At 42.2% G+C, this 18537-nt stretch overlaps 1 protein-coding gene across 5 annotated transcripts in view; it reads right to left on the reverse strand.

Annotated features, from left to right (window-relative positions):
* The window catches only part of TNS3 (tensin 3), a 437135-nt gene that overhangs the window by 9665 nt on the left and 408933 nt on the right, over nt 1–18537 (reverse strand). For all 5 annotated transcript variants that reach the window (XM_032796818.2, XM_032796815.2, XM_075062606.1 and 2 more), the window contains 7 exons: nt 17143–17314; nt 14010–14662; nt 13223–13309; nt 9561–9692; nt 6661–6756; nt 2494–2571; nt 668–745 (listed from right to left, as the gene is read on the reverse strand). In XM_032796818.2, coding sequence (XP_032652709.1) covers nt 668–745; nt 2494–2571; nt 6661–6756; nt 9561–9692; nt 13223–13309; nt 14010–14662; nt 17143–17314 — 1296 coding nt within the window. The remainder of the gene's footprint in view (nt 1–667; nt 746–2493; nt 2572–6660; nt 6757–9560; nt 9693–13222; nt 13310–14009; nt 14663–17142; nt 17315–18537) is intronic.

Genomic DNA, 18537 nt, shown 5'->3' on the forward strand with positions numbered 1-18537 from the left:
TTAGAGCAGCCTGAGGCCATTCTAGCAGCCAGGAGTCACTGAGATGTAGGAGTGATCTGATTCCTTTCCCCAGAGCGTGGCCACTGCACTTGGGGCTGAGAGGGTGGGGTAGTGCAGTGAGTCACTATGGCAGCTCTGTGCATCCAGGAACTGCTGCATGCTAAGGAATCCTCTCCGTCATCTAAGTTGACACTAAGAGGTGGTTTTATTTGGCTAGGGTGGCAGGGAGCTGCTGCATCAGAGCGAAGAATAAGGGCCCTTAACAATAAAATAGGAGGACCAAGGAATCAGATACTTCATTTCTTTGAATCATATTGTCGCCGGTGAATGAGCATTTTTAGGTTTGGCTACTAATTTTCCAAATCTATGTGCTGCGCGCGCGCACACACACACACGCGCGCGTGACTAAAAACCTGGTCCTTCAGCACAGTTCTCCATCACTTCACTGGCAGTAATAGCACATCCTTCACTCTGTGGGCCAGGCTCTATAGAGCAACATTGCACCTCACTCACATGAACAGATCCGGTACATTACATACTTCTCAATGGCATTTTAATTTACCCAATTCCTTTTTTCATCCTCAGCCTCCTGTTTTCTTCCCTCCTGTTTGTAATGTACATTTGGTAACAACTGTAATTTCATCAAATGGAAGAGAAATGTACTAACCTGCACCCTGCTTTAGGAGCTCTGCTGCCGAGTTTGCAGCAGTCTGTGGAGCTGTTTCTGCAATCTCCTCCAAGGGATCTGCAAATATGAACCATCACACACTTTTTTATTGTGACTTGGATTGAGAGGTCAGTCTCAAATAGGAGTCAAGGTCTTGAAATTATGACCTCATATACTGGACTCTTCACCAGAAACATTAAAAAATCCTGCAGTGCACAAGACCATCCATGATGTGTGATTACTGTGCTGCACAATTTTTTTGGGTGCTAGTAGCAGAGCACTTATAACCCTGTGGTTTCGTGCTAACCACAGATAGTTATGTATTATGGCTGAAAGAGACATCATCATGTCAAAACGCTTTTTTAATTAACCTATTTCCTCACTCATGTTACAAAAAAATCCTCTTATTTTAAAATCAATTTAAAGTATCATTTATACTAATCACTTTAGCATAACACATTGCAATTTGATCAGTAAAATTGATCTAGTCAATTTCATTTTGCTTGTGTCAGCTTCTGAATCTACATTTGCAAGTATTCATGGCATCCCCAAATGGTGCAATGTGTAGGCTGTAAATACAGCACTGGAAGGTTTGTTTTAGAATCTTTCCGCTAGAATTTAAAAAAAAACAACAACTCGGACACATTTTGATTTTTCAGTCTTGTAAAAGTTTGTATAGAACCAATATTTGAGGCTGCATGTGGGTACGACATGGTTTCTCTTTCAGTATGATCAAGGAAAACAGAGGCCCTGATTCACTGCTTACCATCAGACTATTCACAAGCTTACAGTTTAGTACATGTTTAGTGCTGTATGAATCAGGACCAGAATGAGAAACCACAAACAGTTCATGCTTTAATTCCATCTTTATATTAAAAGGCTTGATTGTATCAGACTAGATCCACTCATTTCACTACAGTAGGTTCGTCCAGGGCAAAAAGACAAATGTTTCAACCCTGAACTTTCTGCTAGAAGCAAAGGAACTTCCAATTTTATCTGACAAGGAAAGGTGGCGCGAGCGCACTCATCACAGTGGGTTTTCTATCCATATATCTAAAGACAGATCTCTGATCCACATTCTTCCATGGTGTGTTATTGTGATTAAATGTCTCCATTCAGATATTTCATGGATTTACATATTTCGAATGCTATGTTAGAGTACGGACATACTGCCTTTAGGAGTAGAAAAGTTTAGGAGTTCAATGGAAAACGGCAAGAATGTTTAACAGTTCAGTAATACATCTGGTGTTTGCTTTATAGGGGAGAATAAACAGACAACTGAATTATGGGCCAAAAATACACAGAAGCTTTTTCTTGATGTGTTTGAGAAGTTTATGGAGTCATCGCAACCCAAAATAGAATTATAGTCCCATAATCCTTGTGCTTTTCAATATTTATTGCAATATTCAGACCTGCATAAACTGCTGTTTCTTTCCCTCAACTACGCTCTAAAGTATCTGATTTTTTTAAAACCCTACTTTTCCCCCCGTAGAGAACTCTTGCTACCTATGCTTGAGTAAAGATTGGTTGAATCTAACTATACCTGGGTGCGATGTCAAATCTGCAAAATACATTTTTTTAAAAATATTAGATTGCAGTGCTAATCACCATGAGTTATATATGTTTAGTACTGGGGCATCACAGTACTAATCAGTTCTGAACTGCAGCTTGGACAAAAGCTGCTTGGCAACAACTGTCTGACATTCTTTCCTATGCATTCTTGTTCTGATCTTTACTTTGACACGTTCACCTGTCTTCAGATATCGCTATTTTGAAGTGGATCCCTGGTTGCATATCACTTTTATTTTGTATTTTGACTAGCATACCTCTGTCTGGGATGAGTAGTTTGCAGGGTAATGCCAGAGGAGTAATGGAATGTTGACACACCAAAGCTGTCAAACTCCCTGTGGTTAAAAGAACAAGACAGGCAAGATTACTTTTTGTGCACAAAAAGAATGCTTACGAGGTATATTTGCTTTTCAATAGTTTACAGGCTAAAGAAAACCCTTAAACATTTTTCCCTTTGGCTCCTAAGACACTTTAACAATTACCTTTTTTGGTAATTTTTTAAAAATCCATCTTCTCATCATTTCTTGTGTCTACCTTCTTTTACATGAACTGAAGTCCCCCCCCGCATTAAATACTAGTTTACTTTAAAAGAGAAAGATGACAATGATAAAGTGCTTTACAAATATTACCTTATTAAGTCTCAACACTCGTAAGAGGCAGGTAAGAACAGACAAGCTAAGCAATCTGCCCAATGTCACACTGTGAGGCAGTGGAAAAGCTGGGAAAATAACTCAAGAGTCCTAACTTCTGGTCCCCTGCTTTAACCACTAGGCAGTCAAGTCAATTTGTGTTTTACTGGTAAAAAGAACAGCCAGAGGAATTTCTCACCTCCTGAGGTGAGGCCATCTGCATGGTATCCCACGTTAAATCATGCCTCCTTCTAATTAGTGCCCCGAGACACCATTTGCTGTAACTATATAGCAAGATGGAGATTCTCAGTTTCACCTAAGGGATCTGGACCCTCTGTTCCCATTAAAATGTCAATGCACATTTTACACTCTATATCTGCAGGAGTGATTGGCCAGTCTATTAGTGCAAAAGGAAGTTGCCTTTAATTCCAGACACTGAAAAATATTAACAAATAACCCAACCATATTTCAGTTCTGGAGAAAATTACAGACTGGGTTGTTTGTTTATTATGATTATTTTCTACAGACTACCAACAACTGCTGTAAAATCAGAGCCCAGGGCCCAATCTTACAATTGCTGAGCACCTTCCTTTCCTGTTGATGTGACTGGGAGTTGATGGTGCCCAACAGTTCAGAGATCTGGGTCCTAATTAGCCCTTTGTGGCATGAGGGGGGCAGGGAATGGCTGGATGCAGAAGGCGGGGTGTGTGGCATCACAGGTGAACTTGGAGATGGGAATGAAGATCCTCCCATTGTGAAGTATCCCCATTATGGGTAGCATCTTGTAAGGGCAGCAAGAGTAGTCTGTGAAGTAGCTATATAGACATGTTGCCACTCCACAGCTCCAGCAGGGAAAATGCCTCCCAAATCAGGCCCCAAATCATCAGTCTAGTGCCTGACCTGGCTACTTGGGCTGGTTGCTGGGCAGCTGATGTGTGTCTGTCAACATAATCAAAGCCAAGAAATTTACAACGAAATATACCAGGGAGCATTAGTACAGGTCAACAGGTGCCAGACTGTGCTTAGATATCAGTGCAGCCTGAATAGTGATGTTCCTTGTTAACACATAACACTTCTGCAGTGTAGATTCTGATGGGAGAAATACTGAATGAAGGTAAGGATGCTACAACACAGCCTATGCAAAACACTAACACAAACTGCCACATCATTTAGTAAATAAGAGGAGCACCGTAGATGGATAGTCCAGTGACTAGTCTTTAGCCAGGGACTTGGGAAATCTGGGTTCAATTCTGTGCCTTAGCACAGACTGCCTGACGGATGTCGAGAAAATCAGTTAAAGTAAAATTTTCATCAGTACTTAAGTGATTTAGGACCCAAGCACTGTTCCCTCTAATCTGTGCAACTGCGCAAGAGTCAGTCAAGTGCTGCACACTTGATTAGTAGAACTGCGCACATCCGGTGACTTGTGTTGAGGTGTCCCTCCCCCAGCTGCTCCGCTCCTGCCCTCTGCCTTGAAGCCTCTGGCCAGCTGCTCCCGGGACCCTCCTGCTTGCTGTGCAGAGTGGGGAGGCGTTGGGGGGTGGGCGGGAGGGACGCTGATGTCAGAGTGTTCCCCTCCACCCATGTAGCCCATCTCTGCAAAGTGGGGGAGGAGGGACAGGGCTTGAGAGTTAGACGGAGCTGCTAGCGGCTGTTCACGAGCCTTCAGACTGGTGAGTGCCAATGTGCTTAGAGAGACAACACACGGTCTCTTGTACGCTTCCCCAGCAGCCAGCACATACACACACATTATCTCTCTCTCTCACACTCACACACACACTCTGCCTCTTTCACACACACCTCCCAACACATACTCGGGGCCGGCTTTAGGCATCGCAGGGCCCAATTCGAAGGAGCTACGCCGAAGTCCCGCTGTTGTCTTCGGTGGCAGCTCAATCGCTGCCGCGGAGGAAGGTCCCTCTGCTGAAATGCCGCCAAAGACAGCGGCAACCATTGAGCTGCCGCCACCAACAATGCCGGGACTTCAGCTGCAGCTCAGTCGACTGCTAGTGCCTTCGGTGGCATTTCGGTGGAGTGACTCTCCTCCGCGGCAGCGATTGAGCTGCAGCTGAAGACAGTGGTGGGACTTCGGTGGCAGCTCCTTCGGGACGTTGCGGGGCCCTCTTAGGGGCACAGGGCCCAATTTCAGGGAATCGGCTGAATCACCCTAAAGCCGGCCCTGCACACACTTGTGTTATTGCTGTTACTACTTGCAGTGCACATATATTCTCTGTAATTTTATTCTTTCAGAGTGCTGTTATTTTAGTTTTTTGACTGGTCTATGCATTTAATAATTTGACTTCTCTGCTATTCTTAAATTAATTCTTTGCGTAATGAGTTCTAAAATGCCTAACTTATCCTGGCTGGAGTAATTATCCCTATGGTAACTTTTAAAAATACATATATATTATATCTAAGTTTTTGTTTCTACTGGTGGCGCACAGCGCACATTACCTCGATATTGGTGCACATAACAAAATTAATTCTGCACATGGATGGAAAAAGTTAGAGGAACATTGGTCCAAAGTCCTACTGCAAGTCAAAAAGAAACTAGTCTTTCTGTGCCTCAGTTCCCCATCTTCAAACTGGAGGTGACAGGACTTATCTATCTCACTGGGGTGTTGTGAGGATAAATCAATTAAATGACTGAAGTACTCAGATATGGTAGTGGGCCATACCTTGGATAAATGCTTCAAGTTAGAGGCAGGACTGAACTAAAACCTCAGGTTTGAAATACCTCCCATCCCAAACAGTGACAAAGTTCAAATCTTTTTTTTTTTTTCCCCCCTGCTTTGGGGTCATCTTTTTACTTCAAAGAGAAGCTGCAATTAGTACATCTAAAAGACAGTCCAACAAAAGTGATGTGCTTCCATCACATTACAATACCCTAGTTCAGGGGCGGGCAAACATTTTGGCCTGAGGGCCACATCCAGTTTCTGAAATTGTATGGAGGGCCGGTTAGGGGAGGCTGTCTCCCCAAACAGCCAAGCGTGGCCTGGCTCCTGACCCCATCCGACCCCCCCCCCCGCACACACTTCTCGCTCCCTAATGGACCCCCGGGGACTCCTGCCCCATCCACTCCTCCCTGTCCCCTGACAGTCTCCAGAACTCCTGCCCGACTGCCCCCTGCCACCCTATCCAACTCCCCATCTCCTTCCTGACTGCGCCATCCCCCGGGACTCCTGCCTCCATTCAACCCCCCCTTTCCCTGCCTTCTGATCGCTCTGACCCCTATCCACACCCCTGCCCTCTATCCAATCCCCTCTGCTCCCTGCCCCCTTACCACGCTGCCTGGAGCACCGGTGGCTAGTGGCACTACAGCCGCACCGCCCAGAGCACTGGGACAGGCAGCTGTGCTGCCTGGCTGGGGCCAGCCATGCCACCACGCAGCACAGAGCACTGGGTCAGGCCACAGCTCTGCATCTCTGCCACCCAGAGCATCGCGCCAGCAGCACAGTGAGCTGAGTCTGCGGGGAGCGGGAACAGCAGGGATGGGGTTGGGGGCCAGCCTCCCAGGACAGGAGCTCAGGGGCTGGGCAGGAGGGTCTTGTGGGCCACCTCTGCTCTAGTTGGAATGTCCTCTACTACAATGTGCTTTTTTTCTATGTGGTCATATAGATTGATATAGAAGACCATTATCATGACAATACTAGAATAGGTTCCTGCAGAAACCATCTCATAATCTTTGTATGACATTTCCTCATGTTCCATTCCATTCCATTCCATGCTATGAAGCAGTCTGGCTGTATGCAAAATATCCTCATTTTTCATGTCCTGTTGATGTACAGCGCTTACCAAAATATGGCTCGTTTGGACATCCTTTCAATCGCACTCCTTTATGGGTGCATTCAATCAGAAAATGCCTGACAAGCTCATTTGACAAATCCCCAGCTGTGGAAAAAAGGAAACAAACACATGAAGTAAGCCAATGAATAAGAGATGGGGGGGGGGGTTCACAAATTAGAAGGTGTTTATGATAGCTGCCTTCCTTAGAACAAGTGAATGCTCAATACATAGCATTCAGATAGTGCACTAGCTATTCTACTGCTGTATCACCATCCATAATGAAACAGGCTCCGTACAGCATGTTATCTACAGATAATCACTTCCGGCCTGTAACAACTCTGCCTCTAGTTGACACCTAGATGGGTACCAGTGTCCAAAACATCCAGGATGTGTCCCAACATTTTATAGGAACCACTAGGTCAAAAAAATCCAGCTGGTTGTTTCATTTTCTCCCAAAAGTAAGGGAAGAAATAGGTGGGTCTGGAAATCAAGTCAAGACAAAAAAATCAATAGCAGCTATGAAAAGGAAATATGGAAGAAACAAGGTCAGAAATTCTTATGTACTCACTAATGACAAGAGCTGGCAACTCCAGTTTATGTAAGAGCAAGAGACAGACCCATTGGTTCTGTCTACAATAGGCTTTTTAAAGTTTCCCATTATTGCTACCATTGGTGCTGCTCAGCCAGTGTTAGCAACTTAGCTAGGGTAGACAGGTTGTCAGTGGCCACCGGTACTTGAACTACCATATCATGTAGGCCTTCTCAGGCTCAAGTTAGTCAACATGGTGGTTAAAATACCCACAGCCAGCTTTCATTAGAGTTCTCAGTTTTGCGATCACCAGTGGAGCTTCACTGTCTAGCACAGACAAGACCAATGTGGCTGTTAAGCTGCTGTTAGGTGACAGAAAACAAAGAGGAATAAATGGTAAATTTTCCTCAAGGCAAAAGATTAAGAGCAGAGGGTGCCTCAAGGTTCTGTACTAAGTCTTGTATTGTTTCACATATTTATTAAAGATCTAGGAAAGGAGGAGCAGTAGTGAGGTTTCAGACGACACAAGGTTATTTAGGTTAGTCAGGATTGGAGAGGACTATGAGGAACTAAACAAGCTAGGTGAACAGGGAACACAATGGTAAAAGGAGTTCAATGTCAATAAATAGAAAGTGTAAATTGGAGGGAAACTCCATATGGCTTACAGGGTTCTAAAGTAACTGTATCAACTCAAGAAAGGGATTTAGGTGTCATTGTAGACAATGAAGACCACTACTCAGTGTGCAGCTCAGTGGCGTCACCAAAGGAAACATGATATTAGGATACATAATTAATGGAATAGAGAATAATATGGAGAATGTTATAATGTTGCTATATAAATCAATGGTGTGGCTTCATCTGGAATGATACGTGCAGTCCTGATTACCCCATCTCACAGATACTATAGAGTTAGAGGGGGTCAGAGAAGGGTAACAAGAATAATCAAAGGCCTGGAAAAAATTACTAGGAAAAGAAACTGAAAAGATTGGGATTGTTTCTTTTAGCAACAAGATGAATAAGTGGAGATTTTATGGTAGTGAATAAAATACTGAAGACTATCGAGAAGGTAGATCAGGAACTACTGTTCTTCCTGACTCAAACACAAGAAGAAGGCGACTTTGAATTAAATTAAAATGTGGCAAATCCAAAACTTACTAAAAAAAATAAATTTTATCCATCATGTAATTAGACTCATTGCCATAGGAAGCTGCTGAGGCCAAGAACTTAGAAAGATTTTTTAAAAAAGGATTTTTAAAATATGTTTATCAGAGTTATATTAATGATAAAATTTTGAAAGGTATATTAAACCTCATATTTCAGGATATGTGCCAATCTCTAATTATTAAAGATCAGCATGAATGTGGGGAAAACATTATCCCACATCTGTCTATTCCACTCCAGGGTTCTTAAACCTTGCTCTGAAGCATCTGGTACTGGCATTATCAGAGGCAGGATATTGAACTATACAGGCCTTCGGTCTGATCCAGTGAGGCAATTCCTATGTTCCTATGCTCCTTTTAAATCTGGAATAATGAAATCCAAGTGCCAGACCAAAAGTGCACTTGAAATAATTGGAAGAAGGAACAAAGGACAGAAACGCCCCAAACAGACATTAACAGCTAATGTTTTTCAGTCAATCTAATTTCCTGCAGTTCTTTACCTCCCTGGGCAACATTTATCAATAGATACAAAGGGTTCTGAAATAGAAAAGTAGCAGCAAGGAGGTCAGTAGGCACGATCAGAGCCAAGAACACGTCTTAGATACTGCCTCCTGAGTTTCCATATGCTGCCTGATGCATTCCATATGCTCTTTTCATTTTTCCGTTCAGGACTGACAGATATAAGTTATATGTTACAGCACAGGAGCCTGAGGGAACACATCTGCCACAGTGCTTCTTGTTTAGCTACGCTAATTTTTCTCAGATTTATTTCTGATGTACTTTTGTCTCAAAACAAATTCCCAGGCCAAAAAAGTTCCATCTTCCATCAAGGCAAAAGTTGTGCATGGTGGTATTTGGCATCACACTGAGCCTTAGATCAAAACCAGACTTCTAATAACCGAGGAGGCTCAGATAGTGAGTTGGTGCTGGATTCCTGTTCCGACAACATTGTACAGTACATGCACATCCAAGGTGTGTATATAATTACCAACCTGTGTATGAAACTACCAAGCACGACACAAATATGTGCCACAATCCCACTGGGAGAGATTCTTATTCACACTGCAAGGAATCCAAATTGAGACTTCCGATTTGATGGACTCAGAATTGCACCTCTTGACATTTTAATTATGGAGACGAGGGGATTTCTCTGAATTCTATATAGTAGTTAGGTCTTGCGCACTCTATGTGACAAAGTAAAGATGGGAGTCATACAGTACCTTTCTTGTTTAACTGCAGCACTGAAGGAGGAGGTGTAGCAACTTTCATTGCCAGGCCATAGGCTCCCCTGAAAGAATGGCTGTCTCGAACAATGAATGACCCTGGTTCCTTGTCCTTCAGAACGGCAATGGCTGCAAAAAGGGTTTCAGTTCAAGTAATAAACATAAAGGTACTGTTCCAAATCCTCATTTAAAGCACTAGTAAAGAATGCCAGGTTCTCTTGTCTCCTCCCCACGGCCTTGGAACAGAATCAAAACCTTGGATCCTAACTCTGGATATGATTTTGGTATCTATAAAATGCGCAGATAGCACCAGATTGTGAACCCCTTGCTCATACTGAATAATACCTTACTACATGTGTATCCTAAAGGGCTCAATCTCACTCACAGTGTTTTACATGTTTAAAGCACTGTATACACATAAATTAACTAATCCCCATAATATACATATGAGACAGGCAAATATTATGTAGTAGAGACCAGGCAGAATCAAAACCACAGATCTCTTCTTTGGGGTGGGACACACTTTCAGGCTGGCAACACTGATTTCAAACCTTGATATAGAGTATGTTACTATTAATACTGTTTGCAAAAATGGTAAAGGGTTTACAGGAAAACATCCTTTAAGAGACAGAATCATCTTCTCTTTCTGCCTTTGAGAGACCAATTCGGAGACAACTCAGCAAACAGCAGCTGGCAAATTGGCAAACACTGTACCTGGACTGAACATGCACTAACATGTTCACAATTCCCTGCAATCAAAGAAAAGCCAGCACCTTCCTTCTCCAACGCTCTGTCTCAGCATGCATGTGCTTTTAGGCAAGGAGGAAAAGTTGATTCCTGAAGCTATTTTGTTTGCTTGTTAAAAAGTGTAACTGGGAGTATGGCCGCAATAGTCAGCGTGACTAGAAAACGCTGCTTTCTCTTCTACACAGCCCCAACAACAAGCACACATTTGTCATCACCCACCAACAAGACAGCCAAGTGGAGGGTGGGGGAAGGTGTTGATCTGCAGGATCTGCTGGCGGGCAGGAGGCACGGGGGTTGGGAAGGGGCATAGGGGAGCTGATGGGGGGAGCGGGGCGGCTGCCAGCCTGTTTAATACCTGTATTAAATTGCTTGTTTAAAATTGTTTAAAATGTATATAATGCCTCTTGTCTGGCAAAAAACAAAAAAAATTCCCTGGAATCTAACCTCCCCTATTTACATTAATTCTTATGAGGAAATTGGATTCTCTTAACATCGTTTCGCTTAAAGTCACATTTTTCAGGAACATAATGTTAAGTGAGGAGTTACTGCACTTCTCATCTATAAAAAGATGTAAACATGGAGGTGGGTGGGGAGGACAGAAAGTGAATAGATTACTGCACAAATGTGTTGAGGCTAATGTGGTGAATATGCAAAACTGCAATTCAAGAGAGTGTTTACCTAATCCTTCTAACTATATACTAAATCACCATTTCCATCTGTCACAGGATTCCTCCCTCTGTCAAAGGAAAAAAACCCCCCTCACCTCCCATAATGTTGGTATTTTTAAAAAGGGGAAGAGAGATTATATTGGATGGACAAATGTGAATATTAAACTGCTGGGAAACATTTTTAATTGTGCAAGCAGCAGCCTGTTAGTTTTATTCCTTTCCTCTTTGGGCTCAACAAGTCAAGAGTCATCCTTTGAACATTCAATTCACTAATGGGTCCTGGACTAGTAAATCCTAAACCCAAGAAGTGTAAATCTTCTGTTTTTTACTATCTTCTTTTCCCCTGTGCCTGTGCTTTTAGCTGCACTGTAAGAAGCTGCAGACAACCTCACAGTCTCAGAAAGTATGCACTAGACAGATCCAGCAATTCATCATTTGCCAATAGCTGAAGGCTATGTTGACTGTGGTTCAGTGGGACAACGTTAGAGGCCTTCCAATCAGAGAAGACTATACTTTGACTATAAAAATTATGTCTGATTCCAACAGCCTCATTTTTGCTATCTGACATGCAGCCCTGATCAGCATCGGTCATAGAACTGTCATATTCCATAAAGCAGGACTATACTAATTGAATGTTACAATTTATTTATATGTATGCACGGATTGTCTTCTCATATAGCAGCTCTTTGTAAAGCACACAGCACACTGTAAGTGCTATTGCAAAGAGAGAAAGAGAGAACGTAATATATGTATTATTATATTGCCTTAACTCTGTGTGTGCCTGTAAAATGGAAATGGGAGTTTTCTTTGGGGAACAATCACCCAGGGACATCCAAATACATAATGAACTGTTAGAATTATAAACTTCTCCAAGTTCTGCAGCCTGAAATTCTGTAGCAAAAGTCTGAGGCAACCTATACTAATCTTAAACATCACTAAATTATAATTCTCTGGGTGCTGCATCTATATGTACTTAGGTGAAGCCTCTGACTGCCAGATGCTGTGACCAGACAACAGGAGATGGATCAATTGATAATTGCCCTTTTCTGTTCATTTCCTCTGAAGCATCTGGCACTGGCCACTGTCAGAAGACAGGTTACTGGGCTAGATGGACCATTGGTCTGACCCAGCATGGCTGCTCTTATGTCTCAGAGTGACATAAGTGAGGCGGAGGGTTTTTTTGGGAATACATGTGCATGTAAAAATTATATATATATTTATATAAATACTCCCCAGAGGATTATAGTTCATTGATATGAAGGATTAATACAGGCCACCTGGGACAGGAGTTGCAGAATTCCAGACTGCCAACTTTCAGAGACGTTTCTTATTCTGGATAGTTTATCATTTTTTAGATGTCCCTATCCTGCTGATACCCAGGGAAAATACTTTCCATTTCCCCTCCCCATTGTACAAGCAGAGATACAGTTAAGGCACTAAAAACTGTAACTTGTGGAATGAGCATAGGAAGTACAGAACTATTGACAACTGGCAGTTAGCTATGAAAACCAACTGTAACAGTTGCAGGCAGTGGCTGAGGTATCTTGGTAGAGCTGCATGGGAGAAGCTTCATCTGTATTATATTTGGTTTTCAGTAACAGTTCTCTGAACTGTTAGCATTAAATTCACATACACTTAAAAGATCTAGGGCTGACTCCATGTCAGATGAGCCCTCAGTTACCTGAGGAGATGATAGGTATAGGTAGCTTTTTGCTCTGCCTCTCCAGATCCTGGAGGTCAAATTGTCCTGTCAGTGCAAGTTAGAGGAGGCTTAGGATAACTTGTACTGGTGAATAACGATCCCCTGAGCCAGGATCACCAGACCACATTGTACTTTCCTCCCCTCTGCATTCCTCCAGCATGCCCTGGAAAGTTGCCTAGTGCCAGGGAGAAGAAACTGGAGGGGCTGGCTATGCCAGTCCTTAATTCCCCTAGGGAAAATCTTCAGCTGCTGCCATTATGACCCCTGTGGGTCATTCCAGAGGGGCTGAAGATCTGGCCCAAATGAAAACCAAAGTTCTTTGTCACTTTCTCAAGGATTATTTAACAAGCCTACAAATTCAGTCCTCCTACTATACTGGGTGTTTTGCCTAAGGGCCTCAAGTTCTCCTGTTGCTAAGGCCAGAATTATTTTTACATTTCTGTGTAAGAAATCTAGACTCCAGACATCAGAAATTTATACAGAGCACTCCTGAACAGCCTTTCTGCAGCTGAACACCCTGCAGCAGATGATATTTGGTATACCTTGTTCTCTTGAAATATCTGGCTTGTACCAGAACTTGGATGTATCTTGGACAAATTTTACGGTCACGTGTTTATCGCCTGGGTTTTCTGATAAATAAAAGGTAAAAGAAAATTAAAAAAATAAATATACACCATAACTGCAAAGAGCATTTCCTGCTGTTAGCTCTCACTTCGGACAGTGAGGTGCTGATTAATTTGGGAATTCAGAGTTCAACCACAGGAGGTGGGGGGAGAGGAACCCCATAATTAAATTAGTAGTCTGGGGAAGTTCTGAAGCTGCTCTGAGAAATCAAACATACATCACATGATACTTTGACCAGTGTATTTAAAGTTCCATTTCTCACAAGCTATAAAATATGAAAACTCAGAGTTATAAAGCTATATTAAACATCCAGCTCCTCAGTAAGGCCTGGCTCAGTCTGAACACAGACCAGAAGACAAACAGCCACATTCAAAGTATTCTTGCCATGAGCCTAGCAAGGATGCATGACAAAGCCAGCCGTTATTAAGAAGAATTGGCCCAGTCACCACTTACTTGTGGGCTGGCAGCAGAGAGAGGGCTGCATTTTACTGACGCACCCAAAAAGGCTCAGAGAAAGCACTCTGGAGTTTTGTCTTTAGAAACAATACATCTAAAATCAGTGAAGTGTCTCCTCTTACTACAAACATTCACTTCATTCGCTATTGAACATCCACTATTTTATAAAGTATCTAACATCCCACCCTGCTCCCACACTCATATAAAAGTGCCAGTTTAACTATATATACGTCCCAGCATAAAACCTACCTGGCAAAGGGGAAGTGCTTAAAACTTTAGAAAAGTCTGGAAGGACATTTGGGAATGGAATGCTGATCGTGCTCCCACTATGAGGGCTGGAGAAGCCACTTGAAGAAGGAGAGATGGAGCCAAAAGAACGGTCTCCCTCAGAAGTCCTCTTCTTCTCTGGAAGAGGTGGCTGTGGGTGCAGGTTCATTCCATGGTGCTGTTGAATTGTGCTGCTCTGGCTATTGTGTCCGGAGGCCATTGTAAGCAAGTTGTGGGCCAAAAAGCCATTGTCTGCTGTACTTGCCAGTGGTGAGCTCATAGTTTTGGGAGAGCTGCTAGTATTGGCCATGAAAACAGATTGTTTCTCCTCCCGTGGTGGGCTACTGCTTACGCTGGTCCCACCATAGTTCAGGTAGGCCCGGACACTGGAATGGGCAGCAAGTTCTTGTTGCTGGTCTAAGGATGAATCCTCTCGGCTGTTCAAAGAGATGACTTGCAATCCTGGGGATTGGAAATGGGACAAGAGCGAGCCGTCCTGAATGGGGCTTGAAAATTCTGAGGACACAAGGTAATTTCCTGTAGGCCTGATGTTCCCTTGTAGGCCTGCTGTGAGCTGGGGTGAAGCGGTGGACTTAGCGTTGCTTTCTACCCAGTGGCATTCAGTTGCAGAAGGGCTGTTCAAAAAGAAAATGTCACAATCAAATCATTCCCATATGCCTTAAAAACATTTCATTGCACAATGCCTTTATTTCTGTCTTTAGCAACAATCTTTAATAGCAATAAATAATCATCTTCACCAAGACAACAAAACCTGCCACTTCTATAGCACTTTCCACACACGCATTCTCAAGACACTTTAATTAATTGAGCCTCACAGCCACGTAAGGTATGGGTGATTATCCTCATTTGACAGATAGGGAAACTAAGACACCACTGGTTCAGAGACTTGCCCAAGGTCACACAATAAATCAAGGATAGAGCCAGGAACAGTATCCAGCGCTCTGGACTCCCAGGTCTGTGACTTAACAGTAAGATCATTCATATTACAAACGAGGGGAGTAAGGTTCATTGGGAAATGTAAGTGCATATGAGAAGGGCAAAGAAAATAGTGCAGAACATAGAAGGCAGCATGCAACACCAGAGACACTTTTTCCAAGGTTTTGCTTTACCTATGAAACTAGAGGTTTGAACATTAAACACAGGACTGTTCCATGTCTGAATAATTTTATATATCAATGTGCAGGACCCCCTGACCCTTCCCCAACACAATCTCTCTCCCATGACAAGAGTTTGGAAAGGCAAAGACAGTTTATTCCCCACCACAAACACATACTTCTAAAAGTCTACTGTACTGAAGCTACGGCTGAAAAATATACTCACAAGTACTTGTTATAGAGAGGGGGGTTAAGGGTGGGGCTAGGTTGGCAAGAGAGAACAAGGCTGCACTGTATAAATGAAGGGGAAAAAAACTGAGTTAAAAACTTAAAAGCATAGAGAAGGAATTTAGTTGAAAGGGCACAGTGGAAATGGATGCCAGATCTGCACATGCCACAGAAACTGCACAATAACACAAGGAATGGAAATAAAGAAATGAAGACAATTGAAAAGTTGAAAAGCTCAGGGTATTTTGAAAAGAAATGAGCAGTATTAGAAAGAAAGGAACAAAGTTTCAAGATGAACTTTAAAAGAGGGACTTACAATTTGATTTTTTAATGATTTCATTTTACCAGCCTTGGCAGTGCCTGATGCTGAGGTCTTAACTCTCTATTTGTAATTTATGGTTATTTATAATGACAAGTCTCATTTTGTCAGACTGCATTTCAAAGATGTGTTACTGGAGATTTGTAAATATGATTCACAACTTTTCAGGCTGGAAATATCCTCTCTCTAAGCACTGGTTTTAAAGGAAACCAGCAGAAGGAAAAAGAAACCGAAAGCATCAGGATGCTTATTAAGAGCTTGACACTTCAGCCAGCTAGCATCAGCTAACAGAAGGGTAGTTCTGAAAACTACTATGAAAAAGAAGCCCATTAGCCAAGAATAGAGATGGTAATTAGACACACAGAGATGTGGAAGGTGAGAACAATAATAATCAAACAGTGCAGGGACGGGGGTGCAGGTGAAGACAGTAGCTATCCACCTAGGAGTCTGGGAACAGGAAACCCTACTTTGGATGGCTAGGCAGCTGGAGTGCTGTGAACTGTGCTATTGGGGCTGTTCATAATCTTTGTTACGCAGTAGCTTCTCCCCTGTGTGCTTGTTGTATCCACCTGTTCTCTCTCATTTTATATTTAAATTCTATGCTCTTTGGGATAGGGATCAGCTCTTTTATGTCCTTACACTATTCCTAGCACAATGACACCCTGCTCCTTGATTTGGGCCTTAGATGCTACCACAAAACAAGAAATAATTAATGATAATGAGGTTTCTGAGGCAACTGGGCACTTGAAAAGGAAATCAATTGTAGATCCTTGTTTTTGCTCTGTCCCTCACAAACATGTTTTCCCCAAACATCTTAATTATTAGAAGTATATTTGCTAAAATGATAGAATGATACACATTGTAAACAGTGTTTATTTGTTCTGCACCAATATGTTTTCAATATGAAAGGTGACGGGATTTTCCCTAAATCAGTAAAAAATATCGGGAGCTGTTGGCACTCTGATAAGTGTGAACAAACTTGCACTGACAGATAGCAAAGCAGTGAATTAAAAGAGATTGTGATTTCTTTACGTACTTTGATAGCTAAAAGTTATTCTCAGGTAGATAAACCACCTCTACAATTACTTCTAAAATTTTTAAAAGCCACACACACTCCTTCAATATATGCACATAATATACCAAAGAACATACTCAACATTTTTGAAAATCAGGTAATTACTCTCCAATGACTTATCTTCACTGCAAAGTTACCTTGGGTTCTTACTCAAGTGTTCCCCCCTAACCTGAGTCACATCTGTCCCCCCAAACCTCCTACTCGAATATGGGAGTTCTTTATCCTAGTTGGCTGGCCTGATAGAGGATAAAAGCTAAAGTCTGAATGTGCTAACATGGTCATTCTGCAGTGTGGACACAGGCCTAATGACACAGCTGGAGATTGATTTTATATGAACCAAACTTCGAGGTAGAAGAAAAAGCCCTGGCAAGTTCCCACCTTTCTCCAGTTGGGATGGGGCTGTTACTGGAAATGGCGCATGCAGATACAAAAGGCCGCTGACACGAAGGAGCTGTCTGTATGTCAGTCCTCAGCAAAGCGGGATTGGTGGCCATGGTGCTGTCAGTCATCACAACCGAGTGGTTAAGGCCTTCTGTGTAACTTCGAGATTCTGCAGTAAATGAAATGAAACACAAACTCAAATTCTTTGATATCTCAGGTGCAGATTTCATTAAAAATTGCAAAATAACATACAGATTTACTGCTCCTTTAGCCCCTTCATTTAACATGCAATAAACTTTATTATTATTTACCTTTATTTAAAAGTTGACCTGATTTAATGAAATTTAAAGGTACAACACTGTTGTAAGTTTCTAGCAAATGAACAAATCAGAGAGAGGGTGGAGGGCACAGAACTTCACTACTCAAGTTGATTAATTAACTCTCCAGGGTATGTCCTCTAAGTCTTAAGATGTGAAGAGATAAAGTTGACTATTTAAAATTCTTTCCCTCATTCCTCACTGCTTGGTAGATGTAAGACACAGGATAGGGAGATGTGTAAGCAAGTTTCACTTAGATTCAGCACATACAAAATCCATTCTCCATTCCTTCACTCACTGAATATCTAAGCTTCCTATCACTTTGGTATTTATATAATGCCTGCATCTGTAACTTTCACTCCAGGCATCTGAAGAAGTGGGTTTTTTTAACCCAGAAAAGCTTATGCCCAAATAAATCTGTTAGTCTTTAAGGTGCCACTGGACTCCTTGTTTTGGCATTTTAGGCGTTGATCATTCTCCTTGCTGTTCATTTGTTCAGATGGAAATGGAAAGGACAAAATTGGGGTTAAAAGACACTCAAGTGGGACTGGGGTGATCTGGGCTTAGTTGCTGGTGCTGCTGCAGACTTCAGGTGTGACCTTCATCATGAGACATACACACACGTCTTGATTGGACTAGTTTAGTTAGGTCAGCACAAACCTCTCCTCACTGATTTAGATCTGGTCTACGTCATTTTTGTACTGATTTTAAATAAATCAGCTATAGGGGTGATTTGTTACTGAAATAGTTAAAATCAGTACAACTCCTAATGAGGATGTGGTTAAACTGGTATACAAGTGCTTTTAACTGGAACAGTTTATTCCTCTTCCCTTAGAGGAATAAGCTATGATATAACTGTGTCCATGCTAGGGCGCTGTGCTGCTTTAACTATGCCAGTTGCAAACCATTATCATTTAAAGCAGTACAAAAACTGTGTGTAGACAAGCCCATAGTTCAATCTGTACAATTTTATCATGCAGATAAGGCCTTACACTCTGATCCTGCAAACACTTAAGCATTTGAATAACTTTGTGCACATGAATAGTTCCATTGACCTTAGTGTTTGCAGGACTGG

The sequence above is a fragment of the Chelonoidis abingdonii genome, chromosome 2 (assembly GCF_003597395.2).
Source record: "Chelonoidis abingdonii isolate Lonesome George chromosome 2, CheloAbing_2.0, whole genome shotgun sequence".
NCBI classification, from domain to species: Eukaryota; Metazoa; Chordata; order Testudines; family Testudinidae; genus Chelonoidis; species Chelonoidis abingdonii.